This window comes from Schistocerca cancellata, chromosome 1 (genome assembly GCF_023864275.1).
Source record: "Schistocerca cancellata isolate TAMUIC-IGC-003103 chromosome 1, iqSchCanc2.1, whole genome shotgun sequence".
Taxonomy (NCBI): Eukaryota; Metazoa; Arthropoda; class Insecta; order Orthoptera; family Acrididae; genus Schistocerca; species Schistocerca cancellata.
The window spans coordinates 361,962,822-361,987,084 of record NC_064626.1 but is presented as its reverse complement, the minus strand read 5'-3'; the positions used below and the strand labels follow the sequence as shown (position 1 = coordinate 361,987,084).

The 24,263-nt window shown below is 39.8% G+C and overlaps 1 protein-coding gene across 2 annotated transcripts in view; it reads left to right on the top strand.

Annotated features, from left to right (window-relative positions):
• The window catches only part of LOC126174475 (neurogenic protein big brain-like), a 297,238-nt gene that overhangs the window by 260,204 nt on the left and 12,771 nt on the right, over window positions 1–24,263 (top strand). The window contains exons 3-6 of one of the 2 annotated variants that reach the window (XM_049921040.1): window positions 11,793–12,027; window positions 15,689–15,757; window positions 21,041–21,149; window positions 21,262–21,318. In XM_049921040.1, coding sequence (XP_049776997.1) covers window positions 11,793–12,027; window positions 15,689–15,757; window positions 21,041–21,149; window positions 21,262–21,317 — 469 coding nt within the window. In that variant the 3' untranslated portion in view covers window position 21,318. The remainder of the gene's footprint in view (window positions 1–11,792; window positions 12,028–15,688; window positions 15,758–21,040; window positions 21,150–21,261; window positions 21,319–24,263) is intronic. The other variant, XM_049921039.1, reaches the window with a different exon arrangement.

Sequence of the window (24,263 nt, the reverse complement as noted above, 5' to 3'; positions counted from 1 at the left end):
ATAGTAAATAATGTTCTTAAACGTATTGCTGAATAGTTTTCGGCGAATGGTCTCACTCCCGATTTCAAAGAGAGACAACATATTCAGTTCTGCACATCTAGAGTCACACATCAACGATAAGTGTAATAGTAACTGCGCAAATCATTGCAAATCTTGTGGAGAAACAAAGCTCAATGGAGGTGATCATCCAACTCCACTAGCACCAGGGAGATGCTTATCTAATTTCATTGGCAGCCACTACAAGACAGGCGTTCTGCATCACGAAATAGTTTACTGCTAAAATCACGAGTGTGTTCGTTCCTAGTAGAGCCTGCTTTCTCCTGCAGACTGCTCTCCCGGAACGATCACGAAGTTTAGAGAGATTTGAGCTAATTCTCAGGCTTACCAACAGTCCTCCCCATGCACCTCCTAGGACTGAAATAGGAAGAGGGTATTGGAGGAGGCATGCAAATTACCATACGATACGCACCATAAGGCAGTATTCGTAGTGTAGGTGCAGATGTACTAGCGAATGATGAATACGCGCAGTACGAATAGTCTGGTTAGTTTCCCGCGGCTGGATAGCGGCAGGTAGAGTTAGGTTGTCGTCTGCCCTTACACTCCACAAGCTGGTTGGGTGACCAACTTGTAGCTCGTTTGGTTACGTGTTTGAACTCTTATTACAAAAAATGTAGGGTTTCACGGCCGAAAATCCTGCAGTTATATATTCCGTGCTTTTAAGCCGAGCTCGAATGGAATTTTCTTGGTAAATCCAGCGTTTCCATCATGTCTTGGGAGACATCTTCATGGAGGGTCGTAGTTTCGATTCATTGCATAAAGTGGGTCGCTGATGACTGAACTCAAAATTCATAGCGAGGAACGTCTTTTGAAATTCGAGCTCATGTGGCCGTTGTCCGCTATCTCCCACGGCTACGAACAGTAGCGCCTACTACTTCTGCAGAGCGAAACTGATCCTCAAGAATTCCTGCAAGGAACAGGAGCTGGTGACGAAAAATGCCTTCTATTTTGAAAACCTGCTGTTTGTCGCTAACAGGTGTCAATTGTTGTGAAAGAGCCGCAGCTCTTTATTAAGAGATAGATGTCCAAAATATTATCCTGCGTAACATAAAGGAATGAGCGAATGCGAAGTTATCGATATTATTGAATTGCTGATACTGAATATGGGACAATATTGTAATAGTAGAGGTTGCTGTATTCGTCTCCTTCACGAGACCGCGGATGTGTGGCTTCTACAAGAGTTTACCATCTGCCTGGAGGACGGAGACACAGTAAGGTTGAGAAGGCCATGATCTTTGCCCGAAGTTCATTGCGTTGGGACTGTTATACAAGAGGCAGATGAGTATTGCCAAGAGCCAGTACTTTATTTGAGGAAAAACGTTCTCTAATGTAAGTAAGGCACGCTAATAGTGTCGGCAGTTAAATGTGAAAGGAACGGATGATAATTCATTTAAGACGTAAGTTTAACGAGGAGGAAGCGACTACGTTCAAATGTGTGTGAAATCTTATGGGACTTAACTACTAAGGTCATCAGTCCCTGACAGACCCTTGCAGCTAGCGTAAAATTAATCGTCCGCAGTAGATGGGTGGTTTCATCACAAGCGAAATATTTTTGACTATTATCTCTTATTACAACCCTGAAATTTCAAATAAAAACGAACTCGTATTTATTTATAAGTTATCTTCGTTCGTGACTCGCGGTCAGCACATACATCAAATACCGAGGCCCAATGCTCGTGAGAGTACCCTACATTGCGGTCCGTTATCTACGTGCTCTTCGAAAGAATTGTTTTGGTTTCAAACAGGAGCAATAAATCGCAGGCAGCAACGGCGCGAGATGGCGGGCGCGCGCTCTGAGAACACACCCCACCACTCGGAGACCGCAGGCGGCCTCACACTTGCAGCGGACAGTGATCGCGGCCCCTCTAAATAAAGTTTGCTTTTCAGCTCTCTGCGCGACTTTGCACTTGGATGCAATATTAAAATTCAGGCACAGCGCCGTCGCTTGCCAGCCATGTCTACGTTTTGACATGCTGTTACCCGACGCAGAAAATATTCCCTGCGTCTGGCGAAAGACAGACTACCTTAACTGTTAAGGTTCTCAGCGGTGTAAGATCCCTACATTGTAGCCTATTTGCGTATTGTAATGAACTGTTCTGTCCCTTCCAAAAGGAGTTTCCTTAAAATTTTTCAGTGCAACAACCAGTTTACTGTTAACAGTCACTATTTATTCAGCTGTTTATTTACTTATTTCCACGACGCGTTTCGGAGATTTAAATCTCTATTATCAGATGGGTTTGTGTGTATTAATATGACATGTACAGGGCTATTACAAATGATTGAAGCGATTTCATAAATTCACTGTAGCTCCATTCATTGACATATGGTCACGACACATTACAGATACGTAGAAAATCTCATAAAGTTTTGTTCGGCTGAAGCCGCCCTTCAGGTTTCAGCCATCAGAGCGCTCGAGAGCGCAGTGAGACAAAATGGCGACAGGAGCCGAGAAAGCGTATGTCGTGCTTGAAATGCACTCACATCAGTCAGTCATAACAGTGCAACGACACTTCAGGACGAAGTTCAACAAAGATCCACCAACTGCTAACTCCATTCGGCGATGGTATGCGCAGTTTAAAGCTTCTGGATGCCTCTGTAAGGGGAAATCAACGGGTCGGCCTGCAGTGAGCTAAGAAACGGTTGAACGCGTGCGGGCAAGTTTCACGCGTAGCCTGCGGAAATGGGCTCATGCCAGAACTGGAGACCGACAGCGCCGACTTCATCTTTCAACAGGATGGTGCTCCACCGCACTTCCATCATGATGTTCGGCATTTCTTAAACAGGAGATTGTAAAACAGATGGATCGGTCGTGGTGGAGATCATGATCAGCAATTCATGTCATGGCCTCCACGCTCTCCCGACCCCATGTGATTTCTTTCTGTGGGGTTATGTGAAAGATTCAGTGTTTAAACCTCCTCTACCAAGAAACGTGCCAGAACTGCGAGCTCGCATCAACGATGCTTTCGAACTCATTGATGGGGACATGCTGCGCCGAGTGTGGGAGGAACTTGATTATCGGCTTGATGTCTGCCGAATCACTAAAGGGGCACATATCGAACATTTGTGAATGCCTAAAAAAACTTTTTGAGTTTTTGTATGTGTGTGCAAAGCATTGTGTAAATATCTCAAATAATAAAGTTATTGTAGAGCTGTGAAATCGCTTCAATCATTTGTAATAACCATGTATGTGTCGTGTGTTGTGCGACTTTGACGGAAACTAGGGGCACTGACTCCAGTGGCCACAGGCTCCTTTCCCTGTCGTGTTACGGCAGTGCACCATCACACTTTATAAACACTGAAGGGAGGAAACATGGGTCCCTTCAGTGCTTATATAGTGTGATGGTGCATTTATGTGATACGACAGGGAAAGGAACCTGGTGCAAATGCAAAAATGGTTCAAATGGCTCTGAGCACTATTGGACTAACAGTTGAGGTTATCAGTCCCCTAGACTCAGAACTACTTAAACCTAACTAACCTAAATACATCACACACATCCATGCCCGAGGCAGGATTGGAACCTGCGACCTTAGCAGCAGCGCGGTTCCGGACTGAAGCGCCTAGAACCGCTCGGCCACAACGGCCGGCTTGGAGACAGTGCCACAGGTTACTTCGATGTCATATCGCAACAAACATGTGCCGTATTAATACACATAAACCCAGGAGATGATAGAGGTTTAAACCTCCGAGACGCGTCGTGGAAATAAATCAAGAGAGAAATAACTGGTAACAGTAAACTTGTTGTTTCATTCGATATTGGTTCAAATCAAATGGTTCAAATGGCTCTGAGCGCTATGGGACTTAACAGCTATGGTCATCAGTCCCCTAGAACTTAGAACTACTTAAACCTAACTAACCTAAGGACAGCACACAACACCCAGTTATCACGAGGCAGAGAAAATCCCTGACCCCGCCGGGAATCGAACCCGGGAACCCGGGCGCGGGAAGCTAGAACCCTACCGCACGACCACGAGCTGCAGACTTCGATATTGGTAACAATCACAGTAAAGCCTAATCAAAAACGTTCTCATTTAAATTTACAGGTTTCCATTATCGTAAAATATCTTCGAGTGCAATTACCAGTCTTGTAAAATAACATCCAATGTGTTACTTTATTCAGCTGCATTAACTTGGACATAAAATGTTTTCTTGGCATTATTGATTAATGATATGCTTTCGATGTTCATTCTAATTGTTTAGTCTTATACACAATGTTTCGACAGCCACTTTATCCGTCTCCTTCAGATGCTAAGAGTTGTGTTCTTATGCGTAGTCACTGCCTGTTTCGAGCATTGCATACCTGAATAAGATAGCTGGCTCGGTTGTCGAAATAGTGCCCCATAACTTGAATATACAGCTAGGATAAAGACTCGGGAGTACACCATTAAAACATGAACTGTTTTAAGAAGGCCAGTGTCACAAAGCACATCTAAAATGTCCCTGGTGTTAACAGTTGATAAGTCCCGACAACCACGCTTGCTTCTCAATTCCTACGCCACGCAGCTGCACTCTTTGTCACTGGGCCTCAAAGCGAAACGCAATCTTATGGCAGAGTTCTGCGGAGAAAAATCTTGAATTTCATATTCTCAAAAACCATTTGTTAATTCTGGCGTACTTACCTCGACCCCATTCTCACATTCCTTCCATCAAAGAAGTATAACGGCATCAAACGGGCGAGTTTCAGAGCAATCCACAAATGTATGAAGTGGAAGAAAGATGATGGGACAATACAGGTCACGCGGCACTTTGGTTGGAAGGAGACAAGAGTAGTGTCTCTATAATTACCACAAACTTTAAGGAAAGTAATAAACTTATGTGCCCGTTTTTCCATACTGACGAAAGTAAGTAAGAAGACTGGCGAAGTAACGTGTACAGTACTGGTGGGGTTTTACCTGTAACATTCACGTAGGTAACTTTCTGAAGTGTTTCTGTGTTACCATGACGTACGTCTGGCGAACTTCTCAGCGCGGTAATGTGCGTTCTTGAATACTTTTTTTTTTTCAGCTGTACAAAGAGCCTACGTTTCTATAGGAAGGTCGTGTTTGCCATGTATTGATCGCTGATGTCGGGTTTTCTGTATCCATCTACGCTAGTGCTCCGCAAGCCACGGTAAAACATTGCGAGGAGGGTAAGATTCCCACCAATATAATTTGACTCCCTTCCTATGCTAAAAGGGTCGCTATTTTTTTAAAAAAATCCATCTTTTATTGTACATGTTTGAAAGTTTTACAGTGTGTAGATACATCCTTTAGGAACAATATTTTCATTTCTCCACATAATTTCCATCCCTCTCAACTGCCTTACGCCATCTTGGAATCAGCGCCTGTATATCCGCATGGTAAAATTCTGGACCAACCTGTTGGAGCCACTGTTTGGCAGCGTGCACAAGGGCGTCATCATCTTCAAACCTTGTTCCAAGAAGTGAGTCTTTCAGCTTCCCAAAGAGATGATAGTCACATGAAGCCAGGTCAGGACTGTAAGGCGAGTGTTTCAGTGTTGTCCATCCGAGTTCTGTGATCGCTTCCATGATTTTTTGACTGACATGTGGTCGTGCATTGTCGTGCAACAGCAAAACATCCTGCTTTTGCCGATGTGGTCGAACAGGACTCAGTCGAGCTTGAAGTGTCGTCACATATGCATAAGAATTTATGGTGGTTCCACTTGGCACGATGTCCACAAGCAGGAGTCCTTCAGAATCGAGAAACACCGTAGACATAACTTTTCCAGCAGAAGGTGTGGTTTCGAATTCTTTTTTCTTGGGTGAATTTGCATGATGCCGCTCCAATGATTGCCTCTTCATCTTTGGTGAGAAATGATGGAGCCATGTCTCATCACGTGTCACAATTCTTCCACGAAATTCATCTCCACCATTCTCGTAGTGTTCCAAAAGTTCGCTGCATACCGTTTTTCTTGTTTCTTTGTGAGCCACTGTCAATATCCTGGGAACCTTTTTTAACGCCAACACTTTTAGTATTCTGCAAACACTTCCTTCCCCTAACCCAACGTAGGGTGACAATTCGTTCACTGTGATGCGTCTGTCAGCAGTCGCCAATTCGTTAACTCTCTGCACATTGGAGTGTATGCAGTACGAGGCCTGCCGCTGCGAGGACAATCCTCAATATTGCCGTGCCCGCTTTCATCACGTAACCTGCTTGCCCACCGACTAACTGTACTGCGATTGACAGCAGCATCTCCATACACCTTTTTCAACCTCTTGTGGCTGTTTCCCGCTGTCTCGTTTTCATAGCACAGGAATTCTATGACAGCACGTTGCTTCAGACGAACGTCAAGTGTAGAAGCCATCTTGAAGACATGCTGTGACGGCGCCACTCACGGGAACAGGTTGAACTAAGTTTGAAAACAAGTGGGAAGGATGTATCTACACACTGTAAAACTTTCACAAATGCAGAATGAAAACTGTATTTTTACAAAAGTAGTGTACATTTCTTTTGGAGTGACCCTCGTATGTATTTTACGGTGGTGTATGAAAGATGGACTGACGGTAAGCTTGCTAGTAAGGCCTATTTCTGTAATTTTATCGTCGCGGTCATTATATGGGATAATTTTGGGAGGAAAAAATATGTTTCTTGATTTATTGTATTGCGTCGTGTGGCAATCGTGCATGTAATATCTAATGTCTGTAATTTTACCACAGTGGTCATTACATGGGATAATAGTGGTAGGGGGAAATATGTTTCTTGATTTGTTGGATTGTGACATGCGCATTCAAAATTCGACCACACACTTGTATAAAAGAGTACTTGAGAGATGATTGAGCACAAAAGCGACGCTTTCGCGCTTACAAAACAAAGCTGTAGATTCACGCAGCAGTTCTTTGAATTCTGAAAATAGGTCATAAAAGTTTTTCCAAGTGGTATCCTTCGCGGATGAATTTCGTTTCCTTAGGATTTTTCTTTCCACGAAGCTCCGCAATACTTAAAGAGCGTTCTTTTATCGAAGCTGGGTCTTGTTCTTATTCAGTTAAAGATTGTTGAGGGGGACCTCAACAAGCCGCAAATACTTTTGGAAAAGCTTTATTTCATCGCCATGACCGGTTGTGGTGCATTATGCCCATCTTTCGGTGGCTACAGTTGTTTTAGTACACTGTCCATATCGTGAGCGGCATGTTGTCTGCTGTTGCAATTTGTTCTAGTGTACGATGTTTTAACCTCTTCTGTTCTTATGAATTTTAGAAGTGTCCAGTTACAGGAGCAGACGACAAGCTGCTGACGGTTGTGGCTACTTAAACCATGGCAATGACTTAAACTTTTTAAAAAGTATCTGTAGCTGGTTGCGGTCTCCTTCAAAAATGGTTCAAATGGGTCTGAGCACTATGAGACTTAACTTCTGAGGTCATCAGTCCCCTAGACTTAGAACTACTTAAACCTAATTAACCTAAGGACATCACACACATCCATGACCGAGGCAGGATTCGAACCTGCGACCGTAGCAGCAGCGCGATTCCGGACTGAAGCGCCTAGAACGGCTCGACCACAGCGGCCGACGCAGTCTCCATCAACAATTTTTGATTAAAAGAATGTTGACTGAAGTGTTCACACAAAACGTGTCGATTTTCTAAGAAGATTTTACTTTCATTATGAATACATTAAACAGTTCAAATGCAATACACACTTTGCCAAGCGAAAAATGAGAGTGAAAATGTAAAACATGCTGATGTTCACGGAACGAGCCCTACAGAGAGCAAGCGAGATATATGGATGAAGTAGATGTTGTTGTTGTTGTGGTCTTCAGTCCTGAGACTGGTTTTATGCAGCTCCCCATGCTACTCTATCCTGTGCAAGCTTCTTCATCTCCCAGTACCTACTGCAGCCTACATCCTTCTGAATCTGCTTAGTGCACTCTTCTCTTGGACTCCCGCTACGATTTTTACCCTCCACGCTGCCCTCCAGTACTAAATTGGTGATCCCTTGATGCCTCAGAACATGCCCTACCAACCAATCCCTTCTTCTAGTCAAGTTGTGCCACGAACTCCTCCCCAATTCTGTTCAATACCTCCTTATTAGTTATGTGATCTACCCATCTCAGCATTCTTCTGTAGCACCACATTTCGAAAGCTTCTATTCTCTTCTTGTCTAAACTATTTATTGTCCACGTTTCACTTCCATACATGGCTACACTCCATACAAATACTTTCAGAAACGACTTCCTAACACTTAAATCAATACTCGATGTTAACAAATTTCTCTTCTTCAGAAACGCTTTCCTTGCCATTGCTAGTCTACATTTTATATCCTCTCTACTTCGACCATTATCAGTTATTTTGCTCCCCAAATAGCAAAACTCATTTACTACTTTAAGAGTCTCATTTCCTAATCTAATTCCCTCAGCATCACCCGACTTAATTCGACTACGTTCCATTATCCTCGTTTAGCTTTTGTTGATGTTCATCTTATATTCTCGTTTCAAGACACTGTCCATTCCGTTCAACTGCTCTTCCAAGGCCTTTGCTGTCTCTGACAGAATTACAATGTCATCGGCGAACCTCAAAATTTTTATTTCTTCTCCATGGATTTTAATACCTACTCCGAATTTTTCTTTTGTTCCTTTCACTGCTTGCTCAATAAACAGATTGAATAACATCGGGGAGAGGCTACAAACCTATCTCACTCCCTTCCCAACCACTGCTTCCCTTTCATGCCCCTCGACTCTTATAACTGCCATCTGGTTTCTGTACAAATTGTAAATATTCTTTCGCTCCCTGTATTTTACCCCTGCCACCTTCAGAATTTGAAAGAGAGTATTCTAGTCAACATTGTCAAAAGCTTTCTCTAAGTCTACAAATGCTAAAAACGTAGGTTTGCCTTTCCTTATTCATTCTTCTAAGATACGTCATAGGGTCAGTATTGCCTCGCGTGTTCCAATATTTCTATGGAATCCAAACTGATCTTCTCCGAGGTCGGCTTCTACCAGTTTTTCCATTCGTCAGTAAAGAATTCGCGTTAGTATTTTGCAGCTGTGACTTAGGTGATACAAGTGACTTAGTAGATACAAGTGGATAATTAGCACGCGGAAGTCTAGCAGACGCTTGTAAGCGTAAAATGTTTGATACGACTGCAGATGGAACAATGGACCGAGCGCAGCGTCGGGTTTTCCGGTGTCTTTAGAAACCGTCACCCGGCAGAATGCTGGCTGATGAAGCCGTGTTGCTGTGGCGCCTCCATAGGGTGGCGGGACCTTTATATAGCGACTGGAAGCGCTCCAGCGTTGTTTTGTGTTGTGTTTCCGCTGGAGCGCAGCCAGCGAGCGCGTCGTGCGGGTCTGAGGGCGCTGCCGCCGCTTTCTCCCCTGGCGTTGCGACACGACAGCGACCCCGCGGCTGACCCTCTGGCAGATACGACAAATGGAGTCGTGTGAAGACGAGCTGTTCCGTGTTGGATCACGCGCCTCCCTTTCCCTCTCTTCCCGCAGTGAAACGAGACAGAAGACGTAGCGCGGAAGGCACAGAAAAAGGAGTGAAAAGGGACACACACACACACACACACACAGAGTACATGCAGTTTGTTCCTCCGAAATCAAAATCTGTTAGAAAGATATTAAACAGTTATGTCTTCTGGAAGCAGTCTGTGGCTGGTTTGCATTGTTGGAATTTGCTACTGTAGTGTTGGGCAGGTGGCTGTTAACAGCGCATAGCGTTGCGCAGTAGGTGAGCCGCAGGCAGTGGTGGATGTTGGGAGAGAGATGGCGGAGTTTTGAGAGCGGATGATCTGGACGTGTGTCCATCAGACAGTAAATTTGAGTTCATGACATCCAGTCTTATATATATATATTGAACACTATTAAGGTTTGTTCTCTATCAAAATCTTTCATGTGCTAACTATGCCTATCAGTAGTTAGTGCCTTCAGTAGTTAGAATCTTTTATTGAGCTGGCAGTATTGGCGCACGCTGTATTGCAGTAGTTTGAGTAACGAAGATTTTTGTGAGGTAAGTGGTTCGTGAAAGGTGTAGGTTATTGTTAGTCAGGCCCATTCTTTTGTAGGGATTTTTGAAAGTCAGATTGCGTTGCGCTAAAAAATATTGTGTGTCAGTTTAAGCACAGTCATTCATAATTTTTTTAAGGGGACGTTTCAGAGTGGATACAGAGATGTGCCATTTTTCGCGGCTTACATCAATTCTTGCCCCCTTATAACTTCTATCCTCACACTACTGACTATTTAAATTGTCTAGCATGCTTTATATTCTATGTTATACTACAATAACAAAAAAAAATCGCAACACAAAAAAATAATTACTGTATAGTAATGAAATATTGGGAATACGAGGGTAATCCCAAAAGTAAGGTCACCTATTTTTTTATAAGTACGTTGACCTGTTTATTTCTACAATCGTTTACATCAGTTTACAGTTTGAAAAAATAGTTCAAATGGCTCTGAGCGCTATGGGACTTAACTTCTGAGGTCATCAGTCCCCTAAAACTTAGAACTACTTAAACCTAACTAACCTAAGGACATCACACACATCCATGCCCGAGGCAGGTTTTTTAACCAGCGACCGTAGCGGTCTCGCAGTTCCAGACTGTAGCGCCTAGAACCGCTCGGCCACCCCGGACGGCTTACAGCTTGAACATTTAGCTATTTTTCGACATAGTTACCATCTTTTAACCTAGGGAACAGGTGATTGTCACTGCGTGCCAAGTCAGGACTATAGGGTGGGTGGGTGATTATGTTCCACTGATACTGTTGCAGGAGAGCAACGGTTTGCCGAGCGATGTGTCGGCGGGCGTTGTCATGGAGAATGTGTACGCCCTTGCTCAACGTTCCTCTTCTCCGGTTCCGAATTGTCCGTTTGATTTTTTTCAGAGTCTCACAGTACCTGTCAGCGTTAATTATGGTCCCAGCGATTCAGCTCCGACGATGAGATGAAAGAAGAAGTTCATAATTTTCTAACATCATGGCGGCGAGCTGGTATGACATGGGCATACAAAAACTGCCACAGCGTCTACAGAAATGCATCGACAGAAATGGTGATTACGTCGAAAAATAGCTAAATGTTCAAGTTGTAAACTGATGTAAACCATAGTAGAAATAAACAGGTCTGTATACTTATAAAAAAAAAAAACAGGAGACCTTACTTTTGGGATTACCCTCGAACAATTATTTATTTCAAGTTTCTGCTACCAGTCACTTTTTATTTTATGCTGAGTATAACATAACGCAACACGTTTCGAACATGTTCTGTTCATCTTCAGGCGCCCGGCCATCTGTTTTGTACTGGTCCTCTCTTCTAGGAGTCGTTAGGCTCATTTTCTCTGGTGTTTCGGCAGATATTTGCCGTTTCATTTTTGCAATGGGTAGCTGAAAGCCCAAACAAATGCCGCTCACCACGTCTTCCAGGCGGCGTCCAATGTCGACAGAAAGCGTCAGTTTCTTTCCGGTTACAAACAAAATCATTTTTATATAGTAGAATTTTGCGTGCCCTATCGATAGAGCGATCCCTAATGAATCTAGTGCGATGTTCGTTTTATCCACAGGCATTAACAGAGGAAACTAAAAAGTAGCAATAACCAGTACTTCAGCATCGACTGAGCAGAGCTGTTGCTTGGCTGCAGCAGTCTGCGAGGGCCAGGGATGTGTTATCGCTGCTGGAGTATACAACGCGACGCATCATTTTTTTTGGAATAACAACTTCTAATAGTCCTGGAAACACGGTAATTCGAGCCATCAACCATGTCGCAGATATCGCGAACCTGAGTCTTGAGCGAGCGTTGCTATGTTTCAGGGTGACGCTGCCGGCGTCGGGGAGCGGCCTGGTGTCCGCTTCGCAGTCCCCGGTGCTGAGCACGCTGGTGTCGCTGCCGCCGCACTTCACCGCCTGGGAGGGCTTCGGCGTCGAGTTCATCCTGACGTTCGTCGTCGTCTTCACCTACTGCGTCTCCATGGACTCGTATCGCCGCTGGCTCGGCGGCTCGTCCGTCAGCATCGGCATGGCCTATCTCGCCTGCTCGCTCGTCTCGGTGAGTGCCGCCTTCTAGTTACAGTTTTCTTTTTTCCTTTATTGTGAATTCATGCCTCAGCTGAGGCGGACCGGCAGCGGCCTACATATCCCGCTCTTCGGCCAAAAGACACAACATAAATACACGGAAGGCATAGAAAAAATAAAAAAACATGGTTCAAATGGCTCTGAGCACTATGGGACTCAACTGCTGCGGTCATAAGTCCCCTAGAACTTAGAACTACTTAAACCTAACTAACCTAAGGACAGCACACAACACCCAGCCATCACGAGGCAGAGAAAATCCCTGACCCCGCCGGGAATCGAACCCGGGCGTGGGAAGCGAGAACGCTACCACACGACCACGAGATGCGGGCTAAAAAAACATGGCAAACACAAAATGAACACTGCACAAGAAATGAGAAGTCGTTCGACGGAAGACACTGTAATGAAGGGTGGCACCAGTTGAAAAACAGGTGAAGACGTCCAGCTGGAGACACGAACGTTGTAGAAAACACTGACGAAAACACTGGACACAAACAGAAGGACACTGACCCACGGAAACACAGGCGACGATCGAAACACAGGCGACGATCGTCGGCGAAGCACTCACACTGTCAAAGGGGGGGAGGGGGGGGAAGAGGTAGGTCAAAGGGAGAGGTAGGAGGGCAAGAAGGAGAGGGAGGGTGGAGCCAGAGAGAGAAAGAAGGGTGAGCAGGGGAGGGGGGAGGGAGTGGATAGAGTGCTAGTTCCAGTTCACTCAGAACTTTATAGAGCTTTTCTCGATTGGGGTGACTCTGTAGTTCTGACTCGACTTTTGGAAGAGACTCCTGGTTAGTAATTGTTTTCTACCCAACAAGTGCCCAGACGTTCCAACAATATTTGTGAACTTTAACCTCACCTTTGAGCAGCTGTTGCAATCCGTACGTGTCACGAAGTATTTTGACACTAGTGGGAATGGCTGCCAATGCAGACAAATCATTTGTTGCTTGGACATTAGCTCTGTGTATAGAGAAGAGAAAAAAGAAAAACGTTGGTCCATGGAATGGCTGAAATGGAGAGGTAAATGCACACATAAAAATCTTTTAAAGGAAATTTTACACTTAGAACCTGATGATTACGTCAACTTTAATTTTTATTATACTCCCATTTGTATGTTGTGGGTAGAATATTAATATTCATCCTAATGTTTTCCTGTGTAATATATAGCTGGGAAAGACGCAACCTCTCTACCATTCTGGTAATTGACAGTGCTCTTTCGTTTTTACCCATATACATTGTGGCTTCCACAACCGCTTTGTTGAGAAATCAGCCGTTGACCAAAATTTCTCTCGAACACGGTATTTTTTTTGTTTAACAAACAGGTCAAACAAAGCTAGATATTGCCAAATAATTTGACAAACAATTTAAATGTTGACAAATTGTTTGATCTTTTACAAGAGCCATTTAGGACTGGCCATATACAGCCTTCCTAATCTAACAATCACATTGCTATATTCCAGTATGACACTTGGGATGTAAAATTTTTCTGTGATTTGATCGTTTCAAAATGATTAAACAGTTCAAGGCCCATTGTGGGTGCTGTCTACGACTCCTCATAGGGTAGTAAAGACAATGTAAAGGTGATGTAAGGATTTTGTTGATGCGTGTATAAGATTAAAATTGACGGAATGAGCTGGCATTGCATGCATTCTGATTTTGATGGTTGAAACTACCAATACTGGCATTTAATCTGGTACTCAGCATTATGGCACAAAAACCCATATGACTGAAACACTGCAGAAAGTATTAGAAAAAATTATTGTTGGACTAGGGAAGTTGCATGGATACCAAAACAAACCATTGTGAACAAATAAAAAAAAATAAAATAAAAAAAACTTCTGTTGTAAAGTTGGAAAGCCAACAGTGTTTATGGAGACTGAGGAAAGAAATTTTGTTGACAACTGTATCATTGACAGTAGCATGGGTGTTTACCATGGACTCGAGGTGCATAGTGAACCCATATCATCTTGACAACGGTGAAAGAAAAGTACACTGCTTTGCAGATGATGTACCTAGTTGGCAATTGTGAGAGGCATTTTTAGAGACATAGTTGCTGCATTCCTTCTGAAAATGTTTTCAGTTTTGATGAAATGGGATTTCATGACACACCAGCAAAAGGAAAAGCTCTTGTTTCATTGTATATCTTGAAATCATAAGGAAACTGAGAACATCTTAAAATTGTACCCTACTGTAATGTTGTGTAGGAGTGCAGCAGGAGAATTCTTTCCTCCATACATCATTTTTAATGGTAAACAAAAGTGAACTGACAAGATTTACAATTCACATTGTGGAACATGAATGAATTCATCAAAGAGTGGGTTGATGGAACTGAGAGTGTTCAGTGATCGGTTTCAAACTCACTTACTACCCTTTGCCTTAAAGGAAGAAGGCACAACAGTAATTACTGTAGATAATCTCATTTCTCTCATCTCAGTGAAAACTAGAGAGATATTCTTTCTCAGTGGAGGAAGATTACAGAAGGAAAGAAGAAACAGTGTCTTCTGAAGGGCATATTTAGTGGTCTACTGGTGAAGGCATTGCAGCTAGGTGAACAAACAGCTTCTACAAATTTTGTGCAAGGGTCTAAGAAATGTGGATTATATCCTGTTAACTGTGATAGTCTTACAATGTCTCCCACATTATGCTATAAATGACTCTTCTTTGATGATAAATGCAGGAACCGAAATCAAGAAATATTTAGAGACAATAACACATTCAGATTTCAATGTGAAGGTTGTCAAAATGTATGTTGCCCATAGAACCAGGGAAGAGTGTGTCTGCAGAAGATGTTAGGGTGTTTTATGAGAATTAGGAACTAAGCAGTAACAACAGAACAAGGAGACACACGAATGGAAGGAGAAGAAGAGAATGAACCTTGGGGGTGAGCAAGAGTTTGTGCAACCTAATATATCACAACCAAGGTAAGAACCAATAACAATAGGTTTAGGACTGATACGGGAACACTTAAAACCTTGAAAAAATTAATCTTCATACAGATGCTCCTGAAAGCAGTTGTGATGACCAAGAGTACTGAACAAATCCAGATGTTACCTCTCCTTTTAATAACTGGCTATAACATACAGTGACACACATAGTTATGCAACACAATTTGAAAAAATTGCCCGTCAGACAGAATTTTTGCTTGAAAAGTTAATGATTTTTATTCATTTCAGATGGCTATGTATAAAATAAGACATTTTCCTGATGAATAAAGAAATTCAGTGAATACTGTCAGTATATATCAAGGAGACAATACCATTCTAAAGCCATAATATATAATATTTAAGTTGTGCAACTTTTGTCATAACAAGTCATGGATACTAGTTTGGGATCGAATACTCCAATTTATAATCTTCCTCAACTACCTGCATCTTGGAACAGTGTTGAAGTGACATTTGTCAGGTCTGTTGCAGCTACACAAATAACCTGATTAATAAAGTAGGCATCTCCACGAGCTTGTTCATGGATGATTCTGTTGTAGTCAGAAAATTGGAGTGAAATATAGGAATACCAGAAGAAGATTAATGTTTGTTGCAATGACCATCACTTGCCTGTGATTATTTGTCAGTCAAACAATTTTATGCTGTTAACTGGTATTTTGCAATTAATGTCTGATTCAATTGTTGTTTCATGTGTTGCAGACTCCATCGCTAAACCCAGCGAGAGCTCTGGGACCTGCTTTTGTGATGAACAAGTGGGAAGATCACTGGGTAAGTAGGTTGAATGCCTGTAAATAGCATTAAAAGCATAATTATTAGTTCACGATAAAGGATGACAGCCAAAACAGTTGCAGGATAAAAATTTATTAAAATTCTTGACTAAGGTTTCGGTATATATAAATATACCTTCATCAGGTGAAGTACTGGTGTTAAACTGTTCGCATTGATCCTGTGCACATTGTCATGTTGTACAAATGGAGAAGATGTCTTAATTATTGACGACAATTGTTTTATTAATCTCCATTCCATGATGTAATTTTAGATTTTTTCTCCTGATGAAGGTATATTTATATATACCGAAAATGTGGTCAAGAATTTTAATAAATTTTTATCCTGCAACTGTTTTGGCTGTCATCCTTTATCGTGAAGAATTTCAACAGTTGCTGTTGCAGCCATGTTTAAAATCTCGAAATAATTATTAGCCTATTTCAACATTGTCATTACTAAAGGCAGTTTCATAACATACATTAGATAACAAGTAGTATGACTGCTCATTGAAATCTGTGTTAATTGTGATACTCTGGTGCATGCTATTAACAGTCTCCTAGAGGTAACTGCTTTGAGGAAGTTCGTTTCAATAGAATTCTTAGTCACAAATAGCAGTCGTCTATAATTTTGTATTAATTGCCCGTAGCGGAGGTTGAAACTGTAAATATCAGAAATAGCACTCAATATAGTGAGGAGCGGAACAGAATCAGACCCATATGAAATGATGTGTGAATATTTGGTTTTTGGACTGTTAACCTGTAACTTAGTAGTCCAAATCTTTAATCAAAATTAGTTATGTATGTTTTAAGAGTGGACATTGCAAACAATAAAGAACAAGCTCACAGGAAACCTGTACTGAATTTGATGAATGTGTTGAAACCAGAAGATGAATGATAGCACACTGGAGAAGTCCAAGCTCAGTGACAGATTATACTTATAGCAATCAGAGGATATACAAAGTGGTGAGGTAATGAATAATCTAGGATGGAAGAAAATATACCCAAGAGCATTGGATTTTTGCTCCCCAAGTAGAGGCGGCAATAAGTGGAGATCTAAATGTTTATATAATAGCACTTTACAGGTCACCCTCTGGTAACATAGGGACTTTCTACAAAAATCTAGCACCAGTAATAGAAAATCTAAGTAAAAGGAAATCATATAGTGTTCTAATATGTGGTGACTATAATATAGATATTCTCTCAGAAAACTCTAGCCATCTAAGCATTAAAAATTTTATGAACAGCTACAACTCAGACCTAATGGTTAACACTCCAACCAGGATAACAAATCACAGTACCACTTGTCTGGATCAAGTAGCAAGCAATATAAATTGTACTGTATCCTCCGTCAAACTAGGATTTTCAGACCACAATGCATTAATTATGCAGGTCTGGTTGCAAAATAACAGTCACGAACACAATAAAATCACTGTACAGAGGAGAAACTTCAATAAAACCCACATGCATACTTTCCTCTTTGATATACAAAATGAAAACTGGCTAAATGTATATGAGGCTCAAACAGTAGACAGCAAATATGAAGCATTCTTGGATATTTTCTGTTATTATTTTAACTGCCACTTTCCCTTACAAACAAAATGTATCAACAAAGATAGAAAACTCTCCAGCTGGATCACCCCAGGAATCATTAGATCATCACAAAGAAAAAGAGAACTTTTTGACATTAGCAAATCCAAACTAAGCAGCAGTGAAGCATTTAAGTGATACTTTACTCTATATAAAAAGATATTAAGGAACGTAGTAAATGCAGCCAAAAAGCTACAGAATGATAAACACCTCAAATTGTCATCAAATAAGAGCAAAAGCATGTGGCAACTTATTAATATGAATACTAATAGAGGAAAACAACTACAAAGTGATATTAGCTTAAAAATAAATTGAAAATTAGTCTCCAGTGGGAAAGAAACAGCAGAGGAATTCAATAACTACTTTACAGAAACAGTAGAAAACCTGGCTAACCATCCTAAAAATAGCTGTCCCTTACAACTAGAACCAAACTTATGCTCTGAGACTCTATTTTTAAGGCCTACATCTGAAATTGAAATAGAAAAGACACTTCATAGCAAAATTTAAAAAAAATCATCTGCTGGACAAGATCAAATTCCTTGCTTCCTCCTTCATAATTGCAGTAACTTTATCAGTAAACCCCTAGCCCACATAATAAATTTCTCATTCCTGAATGGTGCATTTCCTGGTATGCTCAAAATTGCAAAAATTATACCTGTCCACAAAAAAGGAAGCAAAGAGGATCCCAGTAATTATCGACCCATTGCACTGCTTTCAACTTTTAGTAAAGTATTTGAATATATAATGGCCACCAGAATCATGTCCTTTGTAGACAAAGAAAATATCCTGTCACCTGCTCAGTTCGGCTTCCAAAGTAAAAAAGCTACAACTGATGTAATACATCTAGATCATGCACTGGAGCTTGTGGACAAAAAACTCCTAGCCATAGGTATCTTCCTAGATCTAACCAAGGCATTCGACATGGTTAATCATAGTATACTTTTGCAAAAGATGCATTCCTATGGAATAAGAGGAAATGCCTATGACTGGTTTAAAAGCTATCGGGAAGATCGACAGCAGTATGTCGAATTAAATGAAACTAAGCTCTCAAGTACAGCTAGCACTGTACATTCCTCCATACATACCATAAAACAAGGCGTTCCCCAAGGCTCCGTCCTGGGCCCCTTGCTGTTCTTACTTTACATAAATGACCTTCCTCACAGCCTACAAGACACAAAAACCCTTTTGTTCGCTGATGACACCTCTATACTCATATCTGCGCCTGAACAAATTCTCCAATCTAATATAGATAGGACCACAGATCAAATAAGTCGATGGCTTCAAAGTAACAGGCTGCTGCTTAATGCAAAAAAGACAACTGGAATAACCTCCCACACTGCCCAAAAGAGAAATCCATTACTACCAACTATATCACTGGAAAAAAATAATGTTAAACTTGAAAATGAAATAAAAGTTTTGGGGGTCACTATTACTGATACGCTCACATGGAAAAGGCACATTGACGTTACCAGCACAAAACTTAGTAAAGGATGCTTCATGATTAGATCAATAAGGAATGTCACTAACACAAGTACCCTAACCACAAGGTACCATGCACTCTTTCACTCTGTACTTAACTACGGAATCATCTACTGGGGCCAAAATTCTGAATCAATTAAGATATTCAAACTGCAAAAGAAGGTAGTCAGAACAATTATGTTCAAAAAACAAATAGACACTTGTAAACCATTTATTTAAGAAACTAAATATTTTGCCCCTCCCATGCCAATACATACTAGAATTATTATTCTTTACCAAAAAAAGGATCAACAAAATTAGCAAAAATATGGATTACCACGATTATGACACAAGATCAAAAACCTCTCTAAGAATACTTCCCCACTCAACAAAACTGTACAGTGATGGAGTCAATTGCATGGAAATAAAATTATATAATCATCTTCCAACTTTGATACAAGAAATCCAAGAAATAAATAAATTCGAACAGACAGTGAAATCTCTTTTATAAGACTGCTTTTATACCATCCAGGAATATTTGGAATCAAAATTGTCTTAGTGCATGATAATGTATCAGAGCTGAATGTTGTTAAGTCAATTTTGTCACATCATGTAAAAATTCTCTGTAAAGCTGTAACTTTAAGTAACATAATTTTGTAGGTAATGTAAAATAATCATTCTTCTGTGTTCTTGTTTACTGTTTTAGACTCCTGTAAACTGTATATTTGTATTGACTTATCCCATATCAGTTGTACAAGCCATTGTACTGATTTGATCTATAGGACAAATAATAAATAAATAAATAAAAGATCTGTTAAAAATGATTCAACATTCAATTCGCCGGGAAAAGTTAAGGTCTCACATGATTGGAAGTGCTAAGGTTTGGTACAAAAACTGCTCAGCTCATGGACAAAATCCTTTGTCACAACAAATGCAATCAACTATTAAACATGCTTGTTTCCAATCACTGTAAAATATGATCTAGGGACAAACAGAAACTGAACTAAACAGCCAGTTTTCTCTGTAGTGCATATAGAGACGACAATATCTGTGTATGGGTGGGAACTTGATGTGTGTATTTCTTGCCAACTATAATAAAGGGCTTTGAAAGCTTAATATTTCCTGCCCTACTGCTCAGTACCTCCTCTTATACATAGAAAATGGAGTTATGAGACGCTTTACACAAGTGACACATTTGAATATGTTGTACATTATCAGCATGAGGCATTGTAAATTTTTACAGAAGGATTGTGGCATAGTTTCTGGCAGACTTAAATATGAGATTAGGGCCTAGGAATTACTTGAATAGAATTGGTGTCATCTGGAAGAAAACTGACTGTTTTTTATCAGCCATAGAAACTGCACTGATGATGATAGTCACTGGTGGAGGGCCAATATCTCACCTGGTGATATGTGCTCATTGACAGAAGGTGGTATCAGTTTGTAACATATTCTGAAACACTGGTCATAATTGTAGACTATTTGACCAAATATGGAAATGCTGAATGAGTTGTTTTAACACACCTGTGTTGTATCTTCTGAATGTAACTACACTGTAAACCACATGTAGTTGCAGTTACATATAGAGATGAAAAAATTATGCTAAGTAAGGAAACTCACTTTGAACACCAGTGAAGGAAAACGCAGCAGGACAGGAAGAGAGGAACACCAACAGGTGAACTGAAGCAACTAATAAGATCTGATAATGTCAGATTTGGAATTGAAATGGAGAGGAATAGACAGGTCAGATAGAAGAGCAAATCAAAAATGAAACTATGAATGAGGCTAAAATGGCAGCAGTGGGCGAGTATAAAAATGGATTGGAAGCATTGCAACTACTGTGTTAGATTGCATTTTCTCTTCTCACTTTAAATACGTGTAGTTAATTGAAAGTGGTATTTTGTGAAGTTTTCTGCACTTCATGTGTACCTTCTTTCCCATAAAGGAAGTAAACAATTTGTGATGACTTCGTGTGACAAAGGTGATCATTAAAATTACAATTTATTGTTAATGTAAAAGCACATATTTTTTGTTGTGGGTTTATGAAAAGTAACTTAAATATTCATTAGTGGAAATACATCAAGGGTGAGGAAATACCATTCCTCAGTAATGAGGGAAACTATAATTAAGCTGTTTGTTATTGTGAAATTATATTTTGCCATTTGTGGGGTTACTGTGAAGTTAAATAACGCAGGAAATGAGATGAAGGGCAATTTCTTAAAATATCTTTAATTTGTTGTAGGTGCACTGGTTAGGTCCAATACTTGGAGGTATCGTGTCTGGTCTGATCTATGAATATATTTTCAACCCGAGAAGACATTTCCATCATCAGAAGGAGTCAATTGATGGAGGTATTTATGGCTGGTGCTAAATGTAAACAACTATTAATAAGGAGTTGACAGTACTTTGTTTCAGTGGCACATTGGATAACATGTTGTCTATTATTACATGTTTTACTTTCAGCTGTGGCCCGACAGCGATCAAATACAATGGCTTTACATAATTTCACATATGTCTGAGGTACACTTGATATTTAAAATCTACCTTTTTTAACCAAACTAAATGGCCTGAGTAAAAGCTGAGCATAACAGCATTGCTTAAATACCTTACTAATACTTATCCTGTCTCAGTTTTGTTGCTGTTAATTAATTTATGATTCTGATTTAAAATAAACTTTCTTGTTGTTATACTTGTTGCTGTCATCAAAGATTGGTGTGGTGAGGTCTCCAAGCTGGTCTGTCCTGTGAAAATCTCTTTGTCTCTGCATAACTAGCACAACCTACATCCATTTGAACCTGATTACCATATTCAAAACAAGTTCTCCCTCTGCAATTTTTACCTCCTACACTTCCTTCCATTATCAAACTGACAATTCTTAGATACCCCAGGATTTGTTCTATCAACAAATCTCTCCTTTTAGTCAAGTTGTGCCATAAATTTCTTTTTTCCTTAGTTTGCTTCAGTACCATCTCATTAGTTATTCGACCTGCTCATCTAATCTCCAGCATTTTTCTATAGGATCACATTTCAAAAGACTCTGTTGTCTTCTTTTCGGAACTGTTTAGCATCGATGTTTCACTCCCATACAAGGCTGCACTTCAGACAAATACTTCCAGAAAAGACTTCCGAAAATTTAGATTAATATCAGATGTTAAAAAAATTCCCCTTTTGCAGAAATGCATAAATAAATAAAACCAAAGCATAAAGGCCTGTAGATGTGACTTTAAAGGAGTGAAACTCATCAGTCATCCGCAGAATATTTTGATTACTCCAAAACTAAATAGAAAAGTTTAAAATTTGGTATGATTCCAAAGTAATTACGTTGAGGTTTAGTATTCAGAAGTCATCATAAGGAATAATAAACAAATTATTTATAACATGCTTTACAACAGAGATCCATACACTGATGAACTGGAGCCAAAATAATAATTTTTAAAGAAGAGGCAGAGTAGCCCTATATCTATTTATGCAAAATATATTAAAACATATATTCCAATTTTTTTTAAGCTCAAAATTTCTTCCAGTGAGTTTGTGTAGAAACATGATATAAATTCTGTTTGTAGAACATGTTTTTGGTCTTTTAAGATGATTAGTGTTCTGTTAAATATTTTTTTTATTTGGAAGTTTGTAACATATTTATTTTAGGTATGTGCCTTCACTGGGAAATAGTGTTACTCTAGAAGTGATCCAAAATATTAATTTTTTTTATTGTACACTCTTTACACAAATTAAGTTTCACAACTAAGAACTCTACTTCTCATGTGGGAGTGTTTATGCACACTTATTAATTCTGTTTTCTCTCTGCTTAAATTGATGTGTGTTGCACTGAAAGTCATGTTATTTACCTACACTATTCTTAATTTTAAAGGTTCATCTAACTCCACACTGGTAATCTTAAGGCATTAATAATAATTTCTTAGTATTTAATTAGCTCTTTGCTACTGAATCAGTTCAAATAAGGATATTCTTATTTGATACCTATAAGGATATTCTTATTTGTGCCTATGTTTCAACACTTTTAGCATTGTTGTTTGGCTGGAAAATACTTGCTTCGCATTATACTTTGTCCAGTGCAGCACTATTTCAATATGAAGACAATGAATGAGCTCAGAACAGTTATGGAAATAAAAGAACTAATGGGTAGAACTGCTGTAGACTTGATTTATTATCAGAAATTTTTGCTCCATACAATCTTAGAATTACCAAAAAACAAATATTTATCCAAATTTCAATCTTTCATATTACAATATTTGAGAGTTTCTTCATCTGTGCCACAGAAAAATGCCATCACAGTCTGATATATGGTTCTCAGAGGCCACAAACTTTCACTGTTATGAAAGCACCTTGCTATAGCTATAGGTGAAGTATGGTTGTAAGGGGGCAGTCTCAAAATGTATGTTGCCTACCATCAGTAATAATAAAAGTAGGTAGTGTGATTCTAGATGGAAAACCAAAAGAACTTTCATATATGTAAAATCATTATGTAATGGCAAAAACAACTTCATGCTAGGTATCTAAATTACAATTTTGAATTTTTTGTTGTTTCCTCTTCCTTTTCTGACATTTGTGTGATGTGTCCATTATTTTCTGCCCAGTTTACAACATTCACACTGTGTTTTGCTACTGGCTTCACTTTCACTCATCTTCTGGCTTTGTCACTTCTGTGAAAGTTTTGTTGGGAATTCAGTTGTCAATTTTGTACATGTAGGATTGGCATACACTCAGCCTAATATTACTCCAGGTATGTTGATGTTTGATAACACAGAAGAAAAAGCCGCTAACTGCATTGATAAGCGAAACTGAGATGATCGTGAAAAACTCATACCATCCAAACTATTGAAGTTTTCATTTATTTTCTAAAAATAATTAAAAATACTTAATTACATGGTATTAATGACTGAAATCTGCAATTATGTTTTATATTTTAAAATCCTAAGTGAAACATTGACTTAGTGGTCTTCGCACCCGATTTATGAAGTTAGCGGGTTTTGCAAACATATCGATCCTATAACAAAACAAACATTCGGCAGCGAAATCTGCTATTAAATGATGTGATAGGAATGACAGAAGGGTGAAATTTAATTATTGCAAATATAAACAGAATATCTTTTATTTTGAAGAGTAGTCTGAAAATTCTACAAAATTGTTGTATAAAAATACTAAAGTGACATAATTTTACCAGGAAAAACTCACGTAACATCAATAAGACAACAACTGTGAATATTCAACATCAGGCTTTAAAAAATTGCATCTTAATAAAACAACAACAACAAATTCTACAAAATGAAATTAGCTGAAAATTGCTTTTAAATGACATCAACTTCAACATTGCTCATCAACTCAGAATTGTTTCTGGCTCCTTCTGATGATTGGAAATAGCAGAAGTGACTCTAGGAGTGCCTTCCTGCTCATCTGACACTTTGATGTAGGATTTGAGTTTGTCGTTGGTTGCTCAGTCTTCACCG